The 11,743-nt window shown below is 47.0% G+C and overlaps 1 protein-coding gene across 1 annotated transcript in view; it reads right to left on the reverse strand.

Annotated features, from left to right (window-relative positions):
* Positions 1-10,413: 10,413 nt before the first annotated feature.
* The window catches only part of LOC123170684 (disease resistance protein PIK5-NP-like), a 13,497-nt gene continuing 12,167 nt past the window's right edge, over positions 10,414-11,743 (reverse strand). Inside the window, exon 3 of the mRNA XM_044588489.1 lies at positions 10,414-10,569. Coding sequence (XP_044444424.1) covers positions 10,414-10,569 — 156 coding nt within the window. The remainder of the gene's footprint in view (positions 10,570-11,743) is intronic.

Consider the following 11,743-nt stretch of genomic DNA (forward strand, 5'->3'; position numbering starts at 1 on the left):
AGATCCGGCTCATACGAGCCCACATACGGCCAAAGACTGGCCCCATGGTCAGGTCCGTGGGTCGCTGACTACACACATCCTGAGCGAATGCTGGGTTCCCTACACCAAGCTCATGGGGCGAGATCAGCCGGGGACCACAGCCGCAAGACATGCACGAGGTCAGTGAAGTCTGGCGGCGAGGGGAATTAATGGGCCTCTAGAGCCGTCGAGAAGTGTAGCCCAGCGACAACGCGCGACGCAGCACGGGGAGAAGTTGTCAGTGGGGACATAGGAGAGGAGGAGGAAGGAGGCGGGGCGGCCTCGCCACCGTTGCGGGCCGGCCAGCGGCCGCCGGCGACGGCAGCGAGGGGAGGGGGTCTGAGAGTGGCGTTGCTAGGCGGAAGACCTAATCGCCTCGAGTTACCTCCTATCTGCCACATTCTGCGGCAGATTGGCGGGGCATCTCACAGGGTATCCTTCATCTGGGCTAGCCCACGCAGGAGCAGCTAGTCATTGAAAAATACCTTACCACCGGAGCTGATCGGCAGTACAATTAAATATGCAACGCGAAATCTTTTAACACTAAGAATACCGACAGATAAAAAAACCCTATTTTCGGAATATTTAAATAAAAATTTGAATACTTATAAAAGAAATTCTGAACAATTTTCAAAACACGAAAAAGTACTGAAGAATTGCCAAATTTTTGGATTTGTAACCAAATTTCAAAATGGAAAGAATGTATGAATTTGTGAACAAAATTTGAAAAACGGGAACAGTTTTTTAATTTCATTTTTTTTACAAACACTAACATTTTTTTGCATCTGTGAACAAAAAATCAAAACTCTGAACAACATACAAAAAAAGCAAACATTATGATTATTGATGGAAATTGTGAACAAAAATTGAAAAGCGGAACATTTATTGAAGTTATGAACATATTTTGAAAGGCGTCCACTTTTAAAACTAAGAACATATTTTGAAACAGGATTTTTTTTGAATTTATAAAAAAATCAAATATACAAACATTTTGTCTGCTGAATATCAAAATTCGTTCAAAATTTCAAAAAATGTTCTGAAATTAAAAAATTGTTCCTGCTTTTTTCATTTTGTTCAGAAGTTCCAAGAAATATGTTCTAGTTTTTAAAAATTCGAAGCAAAATGCTATTTTGAGAAAAAAGTTAAGGTTGTGTTCCCTCCGTCCCAAAATAAGTGTCTCAACTTTGTACTAGCTCTAGTACAAATTATACTAAGCTCAAGACACTTATTTTGGGACGGAGGGAGTATGAAACAGCGAACACTTATAGAAATTGTGAATCAAATTTGAAAAAAGTCAACAATTCTAAAAATGCAAAAAAAATGGAAACAGGAACATTTTTCTAAAATCCCCCAAAAATAAAAAACCTGAAAGTTTTTTGAAAAGCCGAACATTTTTTAAATTTGAAAACAACTTTTAGATACTCGAATATTTTCAAAAATTGGGAACATTTTTTGAAATTCCTGAATAAAATTTGAACACCTGAACAGTTTTTAAACTTGCGTACATTTTTTGAAACTCCCGAACAAAAATAGAAACATGAATATTTTCTGCAATTTGCGAACATTTATTTTAATGGGAACATTTATGGAAACTCACAACAAATTTGAAAAACATGAATATTTTTCTGAATTAAATTTTTAAGTGGGAAGATTTGGAAACTGCCAAACATAATTCGAAACGTGAACATTTTGCAAACCTATAGATTTTTCTTGAAAAGCGAACATATTTAATAATATGGAAACATTTTTTAGAATATAAAGAAAATTTTATGAATTTGTGAAAAAAAATAGGAACATTTTTAGAATTTTAGAAAAGAATTTGAAATTCTTATGAACAAAAGGAAAATAAAAAGAGAAGAAAAATAAATTGAATAATTAAAAAAAGTGTGCTATAGGCAATGAGAGCCGCCATCGCCCGTTCCGAGGATCAGAGTTTTCCATCGAGCTGCACGATGGGCAATGAGAGCCGCGACGACGCCTTCAAGAAGGAAACGAGCTACGCCGCCGCTGGTCCGTCTGAAGATAGAACAGGTTTTCACCCGGCCAACACTCGTCGCCACCGAATGCCACACCCCAGTAGCTACGCCGCCCACACACCCAGGGCATCCGGGCAGCACCAAGCGACGGGCTCAGCCCGTGAGCACCGCACTACCATCACTAGGGCCGCCATCCCGGCAACCAAGACCTAGACACCAACTCACCCGAGACCCGCCACTACCCCAACCAAAGAAATGCGCGGAAAGGTCCCACCTTTCTCACCCCCGGCCCCCAGCGCCGAGACCCAATAGGCAGGCCAAGGTGGCTTCCATCGACCCATCTTGCAGCACCAGGCGCGAGAAGAGCTCGGTCCTGGAGCACCGTGAGCGAGACGAGGTCAGCCCTGCTGCACCGTGTGCTAGACGAGGTCGGTCCTGCGGCACCGTGCGCGAGGCAGAGCTCGGTCTCGCCGCACCGGGCGCGAGACGAGCGATGGACCGCAGTTGGGAGAGGGATTGGAGGCTGACACAAGCCACCTATGGACGAGCCGACGCTGGAACCTGCCAGCCATCGCCGCAGCCGACCTGCCAAGCTGCCATGGAACCATCCATGCCCGAAGCAGCAGCCATACATGGCCGGTGCCCAACCCGCGCCGCCCAGCGAGCTCCAAGCGTTGGAGCCATCAGGCACACTCCTCCCAGGGCACCACCGCCACCACGCCGCTGCCTCCCCCGCTCGAAGACCATGGAAGGGCTGCCGACCGCAGCCCAAGCCACTGTAGCCCGCGCCATCCAACAGGAAGAGAAAAATCCCCCGGCTGGACACGCATCCACCACCACGTGCTGCCGGCCACCACACCCCCCCGCTGCACCGCACAGGGGCCATGACCAGGAAGCCGCCGACCAGCAACTCACGGGAATTCAGGCGAGCTCCCTCCACCCTCCTACGCCGCCAGCCACCCCCAGGCGCCGGATCCAGGTGGATGTGGCCGGACGCCCGCCCGCGCGCTGCCACCCATGCCGGACCACCCAAACAGTCCCCGCACCACCACCGGGGCCCAGCCCGCCGCCGCGCCGCCACCAGACGGCCACACCGCCGCCCCGCACCACAGGTGCCGTGCCACTGTGCCCTGCCGACGCCCAGCGCCGCCACCCAAGAGCTCCGCCCACCGTCAGACCCCGAATGCAGAGGAGCGAAAGGCCCCGCCGCTGCCGTGCCGAACGGGCTTTGCCCGTCAACGCCTGCCGGCAGGGGCGGGGGAGAGAGTGAGGGAGGTCTAAGAGGACAGGAGGCCCCCTGTTTTTGAAGAGAAAGATCACTAATTGCTACTCGCCCATGCATACCATGCAGGGCCGGCACGCGTGCCTAGCTAGCAAGGCAGGCACGACCCTAGCCGGGCCACGTGCCTGGCACGGCCCGTTAAGCCATGTGTCGGGTCGGCTTGTGACGGGCTGGCACGCCTAGGTCGGCCCATTTGGCCAGGTCTGCTCCCACACCAGGACCGCCTCCCGGGCATGCGAGACCACCCCACCAATGCCACCGCAGCAAGCGGACAATAACGATCGGTGAAGGGTAGAAGGCCTCTCCTTCCTACCCAAAAACGAGCCCTGGCCAGGCGGCCCAACCATCCTGAACAGGGCAGGGGTAGGTTAGCAGCCGCCGGCCGTGGCTGCCTCCCCGAGTCGCCCCTGCCACCATCAATGGCACGGAACTATCACTCATGAATAAATATTTGGTTGCATTCATCAGGCTTCACTAACAGAGCAAACCACGGTTAATTTGAGAGCTGGTACCTACCTGTAGGTTTCTTCTTTCAACATCCCTGGACATGGATTATGATTAGATTAAGCAAGAGCAATAAAGTTGATGGTATCCGCAAAAGAAAAAAACGATGGAACAAACTGAGCACTTGTCGATGGAAAAGATGCTGGAACGGAGTACGGTCAGAGTTACAGAGGATGGAACAGAGCAGTTTGTTCCATCGAGCTTTGTAGTGTGTCTGACTGAGAAAGTGAGAAGTGCTCAGTGTATCCACCAAACCAAAATAAATAAAAGTGGAGCCATGTCCGTTATTCTTTTTCATGGTTTACAGGTAATTAAATGTGTGATTTGTTTGTGTTATTCCAAATATCTGAGCTGCTAGGTTGACTGAAGTTTCAAAAAATTTGCTATCTCTGAATCTATAATTCTGGACCATTTACACCATTAGTGTTTGTGCTCCTTCGTTGGTCATTGGGTTATGAGATGCTGAAATAGACTATTTGATTGTGTGTCTTGCTAATGAGGTGAGATGTCACAAGAAACCAAAAATAGATGTGAATAGTTATTCGGATTACTTGCGCGTACTGCACACTCTAGTACATCTTAACAGAAAAATGCACTGCTACAGATTTGAGCAGGCATCAAGCATGACGTTGACCTGAGATGGTCCAAAACGTATCCAAGGAAAACTGCTCGCTGGTTAAAGTGTGCAGAACCAAGCCATAATTGTAGTGATTTGAATGCACGTTTTGATGGAGTAAAGCTCACACTTATTACACAGAGTGAAATTAGTGTTTCCTTGATTTTTCCTTTTACAAACTATGAGATGATAATTCAGTTAATTAACCAGGAATTTATGTTTCAAATTAAGATTCCTAAATTCTTTACTTGTAATGGTCCCATCTACCTAGGGTGAGGATCTACGGATGACCTGGTTTCAGTTTCCATTCACTTTCTTGACATCTTGTGGTTTCCTTTTCTACTATTTGTTAGATAAGTTGTGTTGTCGTATCAGCAATTCTCACCACATAATAAGTTTTCTACATGAAAGGGATTGCAAGATGATATATTTTCGAATTCGTCAGGCTTGCGCTTATAAAGCAATCCACAGTTAATTTGAGAGCTGCAACCTCCCTGTAGGTTTCCTCTTTCACCATCTCCGGGGAAAATTTATGATTAAAATAAGCAAGCCTAATTTCTACAGAATATGGTCAGAATCAGCTAAGTACTTAAAAGATAAGACTACAAAAATTTCGGTAGAAAAAGAGTTTGAGTAACCGAGTATGGCAAGAGCAAGAAAGCCATGTCTAATGTCCTGCTCTATCAGGAGTTTGGGAAATAAAAAAAGATGCAACTTTGACTCCCAGAAAAAATGAGCGGAGATATTAGTATGAACTAAAATGCTTATTTGGCCCACCGTATAATTGTGATCGGCATGTGAATAAGTAAAGATTATGGATAGCTTAGCTAGCCAACATGAGCAAAACACTATTACTCATGAGCTGCACACCTTTCAGGTACATCACGCTTACCATGCTGCTGTAACCAGCGTTCTGAACATTGTAACTCTGCCACTTTATATATCTCCTAACCATATGCACCTTTTCAATTGGGTTCCTTCCGGTTGTCACCGGGTTATGAGTGTACACTACTACTGAAATTCTGATGTGGTTTCTTGCTAATGGGTTCAGATTTTAGTAGGAACTGAAAGAGTGTCAGGACAAGTCTCGTTATTGTCATGGGCCCACCAAGAAAGCAGGAGAATTTAACAGGAAAATGTTCTGCTGCAACAAATCCAGGTTCTGTCATATGAAGAAGTGCTCAGTTTGTCAAAGCGCCTACAGAAAATTGCAATTCATCTGTTAGAGTGTGTCCAGTTAGGAAGCACTCAGATAGAATGTACAACTGAAAAGCGGAGCATGGGTATCTTTTTTTTTAGAAAAGGAGGATGACCCCCGGCCTCTGCATCGGGGCGATGCATACGGCCACTTTATTAATTATTCTCACAAGACCTTACAAAGCCATACAACAGCAAGACTAAAGCCACCGTCTAAGCAACATCTGTCGCTACATCTATCCAAATGATGAAGGGGCGCAGATAGTCTGGGCCTAATACCAAACAGACACCGCAGCCAAACCTAAACATCCAAGACCTGAGGTCCCAACCAGGACGCCTGCCGGGTATGGGGCACCTACCAGTCCGGCGCACTCCTCAACCAGGGCGCCTGCCGGGTATGAGGCCGCCGCAGCCATCTGACATCAATCCATCTTCAGAGCTGTACTGTTGCATGTACCGTGCCAGGTCTCTCTGCCATCGACGCCACCACGACGCCCGACAACGTCGTCCTCCTGCGCGAGTTCATCCTCCCACAGCGAACTCCGAATCTGCACTACGCCACGCCGTCAAGATCCGTCGCCATCAGTGTGTAGGATGAAGCACCGCTCCACCAAAGAATCCATCCTCTGGTCCCTTGATCACGTGTGTACCTCCAAGAATGACGCCCCCAAGGGAGGAACGACACCAGAGCGCCGCCGTCATCCGATCATCCAATCTAGGGTTTCCCCCGGAGGTAGCAGAGAGTGGCTTTGAACTTCTCCACGGTGATGCCTTCAAGAAGGGAACGACGCAGATAGCGCCGCCACCGCCGGCCTTAGCAGAAGCGGAAGGCAAGTTTTCACCCAGATCAGTTCGAAGGGATCCAACTCTCGTGCACGGGCCGCCGTCACCACCAGCACCACCAGGAAGACCCTGGAGTACCGGCAGATCAGCGAGCCGCCGGCACCACCGCATCCAGATCGCTGGCCACGCCGGGCCGCCGCCATCCCCCGTGCCGTCCTGGTCAGAGACGGAGTCGCCAACCGCGCACAGGGACCGCCGCCGCCTGCACACGCCGGAGCGCCGCCGAGAGCCCAGCGCCCGCCATCGCTTCCCGAAGCCAACCGCCGCCCGAGCACCCTCGCGGATCCCGCCGCACGCCCGAACGCCGGCGCCACCATGGCGCCATCAGATCGGGAGGAGGAGGAGCCCGCGCCTCGCCGCCCCGCGCAGACCACGCCGCCGCGCCACCAAGCAGGGAAGCCCCGCCCAGATCCGCCAGCGGCCCGACCTGCCGCCGAGCCGAGCGCCGCCGCGAGGGCCGGCCGTCCTGCGCCGCCCAGGGCCCTGTTGATCACAACAGCAACGGCAAGGTAAGATCCTTTAAAGTTCACGATATGATTCTTGAATATATCGTGTCCAAAGCAAGCCAGGAAAATTTTATCACTGTCGTCGGCGGGCACTGGTTGATGCCAACTCCAAGCAACAAAGTCCGTCGACTGTCTATGCAGAGTAGTGGTTCTTAACAAGGGAATCCAACAGAAGGCATGGATTTGTCTCAAGTACGGTCACTAACCGTATTTGGAAGCCAAGACCGACCACTGCCTTTTCATTCATTCAATAATGGAATAATTCAAGTGTTTGATCTGGAGGGTTGGAAGGGATTGACAAATAAACATATGGAGGACATATGTAAAATGCTTGTACTGAAGTATTTGAGCCTCCGCCGAACAGAGATTTCCACGATTCCATCAGAGATAGAGAAGATCCAGGATCTGGAAACTTTTGATGCAAGGGAGACAAATGTCGGAGATCTACCCAAAACTTTTGGCAATCTCAAACGGCTCCGCAGTTTGCTTGGGGGAAGTAAAAAATCACGGAAGGCTTTGAAGATGCCTCAATAGAAAAATAAGGTGACAAGGAAAGCACTTCGTGTACTGTCAGGGATCGAGATCAGTGAAGGCTCGACCACTGCTGCAAGTCTTGATCAGCTAACTGGGCTAAGGAAACTTGCCATTTACAAGCTCAATATTATTGAGGGTCAAAAAACCTTCATAGATTTATGCTCCTCCATTCAGTACCTCTGCAGCTGCGGTCTACAGACACTTGCAATCAATGATGAGAGCTCTAATTTTATCAACTCACTAGACTCCATGTCCGCTCCTCCAAGATACCTCACTGGTCTGGAGCTGTCTGGCATGTTGGAAAAGCCTCCAAAGTGGATCGTGGAGCTCAAGAACCTCTACAAGCTGACCCTTTCTGTGACAGTTCTTAAGACTGATACTTTCAAGCTCATCCAGGACCTGCCCGAATTGTTTTCTCTCACCTTTACACTCAATAGGGAGATAATTGTTCCTCCTGGAGGATTCAAGAGTCTAAAGCTGCTTCGCTTCTTTGCAACTTTGGTGCCAAGGCTGAGCTTTGCAGTTACAGGAGAGGTAATGCCACCACTCGAGAGGATTGATCTGCAGTTTCAGGCCTTCGAAGGGATTTATGGCATCGAGACTCTTAGTAGTCTCCGAGAAGTGCATCTCAGCGTTGATAATCAAGCCGATGAGATAACCAAGTTCTTGGTAGAAGATTTGAAGGATACCCCCAAGTATTTAGATAAGGAGTACGTGAGCAAGTGGCCAAAAATAATCACTGTTTGAAGAGATTGGATGAGATGTTGTTGTCTCTTGACTCACCTACAATCATTTGGCACTGTATTTCTAGGAAGATTATTTTCTAAAAATCCAAAATTCCGTTTTGCGAGCTAAATAAACAGACTGCATCTTTACTTACGGCTACTTTACATTTTGATTCTTGTAATCTGTACTTCTGTATGGTGCTGTTACTTCTATTATTTTTCTGTAGTACTGTCACTTCCATTATTGATCTTTTTGTGTTCATATACCTGTATGCCTATTATACTTGTTTTCACTGTACGCATTGGATTGCAATATGTCCCAGTATTTATAATATAATCAGCAGTCCCATCGGTCGAATTGGATTGCAATATGTCCCACTGGATTGCAATATGTCCCATTGCCTGCATCACCAACCTGGCCAAATCAAACCCAATAAGGGTCGCGCGAATGGCAACTCCTCGCTCGGTCCACATCACCACACGTACGACAAAATCGGAAGGCTCACGCAAGAATCTATTTCCTTTTCTCTTCCTCCACACGCTACCTTCTCTTCTCTCCTCTCCTCTCGCCTCCCCCAAAACCGCCGCCGCCGCCTGCTACTCAACGCGCCTAGCTCCGTCCGCGACTCAGCCCGCCCTGCTCAGCCCGCATCTCCATGGCGCTGGTTCCGCAACGCCCCGCCATCTCCGCTCTGCTCTGCCCGTGGCGGCTCCTGTGACGTGCCGATATGGCGGCGCCGCGGCCGGTTGCGATTCGGAGAACCCGCGGGCGGTGGTGCATGGTCTGGGCGGCGCCGAACTGCGAGGCCCCAATTCTGCATCGACGCCTCCTTCCTCCGTCGCCCAGATACAAGGCGGCTCTCTCCTAGCCAGCCTTCAGCCATGCGTCTTCCTCTCCTCTTTGATCGGCTTTCTCGTCCTCTGGAGAAGTAGCATGGGGCGGAGCTGCGCCTGATCCGCTGCCGACGGCACACGTCTCAGCCCCAAGCCCGAGCTATTTAAAGCAATTGCTGTTAAGGTTCAAATACCTGGATTTTCCTTTTATTAGTTTAAGAAGCATTTAACTTTTCTGTTTGACTGTATCTATATGCTCTCACAATCTTATCTTATATTTACTAATTGGAGGCACCTTTCAAAACGTATAATTAACCCACATCATCAATATTATTTCTAGCGTTGGATTAGAAAATTTACGGCTAGGATAAAAAGAAAGTTACGTAACAAAGTTGGTCCAGTAATTGGAGGCACCTTTTTTTTGAGGATATTGGAGGCACCTTTCAAGACGTATAATTAACCCACATCATCAATATTATTTCTAGCGTTGGATTAGAAGATTTACGGCCAGGATAAAAAGAAAGTTACTTAACAAAGTTGGTCCAGTAATTAAAAGGATTTGTCACGTCTACCAGTAGTAGAAAAAAATAGAAGCCTCCACCCATGAAAACTCCATGGTCCAGTAAAAAAGGATTTGTCACATCCACCGATGGTGGAAACAAAAATAAGCATCCACCGATGAAAACTCCATGAAGTTTACGAGAAACAAGGAAAAAAAATCCACAATCGAGGTGGAGAAAAATATTCCACGTTTTCTCAAATCAATTTTTTTTCCACGAACATGTTGATGGCTAGTACGCCCTCTCCAACCAGATTACGTACAGAAAAAAAACTGTATAGATTGAAAAAAGCCATTGCTGCCTTCTCCTCCCCTTAAACCATACTGTCTTAGCTGTTGGCCGTGGCTGTTGTCGAACCACAACGGAGTTCGAGACCAGGTGCCGCACAGATGTGGAGCTTCCCTCGCCAGTCATCGCAGGAAGAAGGTTTTGTATTGCAGTCTTTCCCATCTAAAAAGAAAGACCGTGCTTGCGCAGTCGCGGATCTGGAGCTGATGCTGTTCTACTTTCTGATCTGCTAAAATTCTTGCCGAGGCTATGTCCCTTGAGGTGAACGGGAGTCTGTGCGTTGATCGTGCTGTACACGGCCAGGCGGCGAGAAACATGTATGAGGAGGTAGCAGTGGACGTGCTGCTGGACTCGGGAAGGATCAAGAAAATACACAATATCAAAGAACAGTAAGTAGAAACCCACCGAGAGAGCTAATGATCGGCCATGTTAATATTAATTTTATGATCATTCCAGCGGCTACAACGGTCAGTGTGGGTGTCACCAGATTCGCAAGGATATCGTATTTGTGGCTATTGCTAGGCTGTGGTTCATCTAACGATGTATCTGCACTCATCCTCCACCTCCTCTTCCGCTTTCACATCAGACCGAAGCTTCCTCGGCAGCAAGGCCAGAGGCAGCACGCGCTCACGCTCCTGTAATGGCAAGCTAGCAGCATCATCTCGCCCTGCAGGTATCCTTAAATCCTGCGTATCATTAATTTAGCAGCATATAGATGCAAGTGAATGAGCAATAATGATATAAGCCACCATGTATCCGTCATGCAAATGCAGGCTGCCTAGATTGGTGTGTTTGTTTTTAACGCCACATGCACATGCAACGTTTAAGTTTTTTCTTGGTGAACAAATCGAAGAAAAAACATACAGATCGAGCACCTCTCAACATATAACATGTAAAATTCACACTTCATGTTACAATTCCTAGTACTCCGTTGGAATTTTACATGTTGGATGTTGAGAGGTGCTCGATCCCCTGATCGAGATATATCAATGATCGTTGTCAGCGCCAGTCGTCTACAACACCAGTTTCAAAACTGGCGTTTCTACGGGAAGATGTTTGGTGGTAGGAACAGACAGAAACACAAGTTCGTGATGGACTAATGGTTGTTTACACAGTCAGTTTGTTTACATGATATCTCACATGAGTCATCTCAATCACGTAATTCGTCACATGATTCCCATTGATGCCTGACATATATGCATGCGTGTACTTATTCATCATATTCATGCACTTAGCAGTTTCTTCTCTTATGTCTGGCCTATCATATTCATCATATTCCCATTGATCGCTTAACGATGATTTGTTACTAATGCTAGAATCCCTTCACTGTATATCATGTTACTGTACGAAAATGCCTTCTAATCTCAAGTTCGCAAATAAAGCATCACATTGGAAAAAACATACAACACACCTATCTATGTAGATTATCTAATGGTCCAATCACATGCATATGTATACAACATTACCCATGTCTTACATTTCATATACATATTAATGATGGAAGTAAAAAGTAGTACATAGATTCAGTTTAATGAAGGGCACGAACTGTGAGGTATGTATTTGAATTTACACCACATGCAATTGTGATTTTCCACACTATAATGTTTATATATTTACATCAAGCTTATAATATATATTTTTCTTTTTTCCCATAATTATGTCCTGGCTTTTGTTAGCCTTGACACATTTCTAGACCAGTATCAGTTGGCCAAAACTTAGCAATGTCAAAGTTAGATATGACTGAAATATGCTCTAGGTATGCATGCATCTGTATATGTCCAATAAAAATACAAGATAAATACATCACATATGTGAGAAATGCATCACTTTATATAGTACTGAGAATATATTCAGTTACAT

Source organism: Triticum aestivum, chromosome 7D (genome assembly GCF_018294505.1).
Source record: "Triticum aestivum cultivar Chinese Spring chromosome 7D, IWGSC CS RefSeq v2.1, whole genome shotgun sequence".
Lineage (NCBI taxonomy): Eukaryota > Viridiplantae > Streptophyta > Magnoliopsida > Poales > Poaceae > Triticum > Triticum aestivum.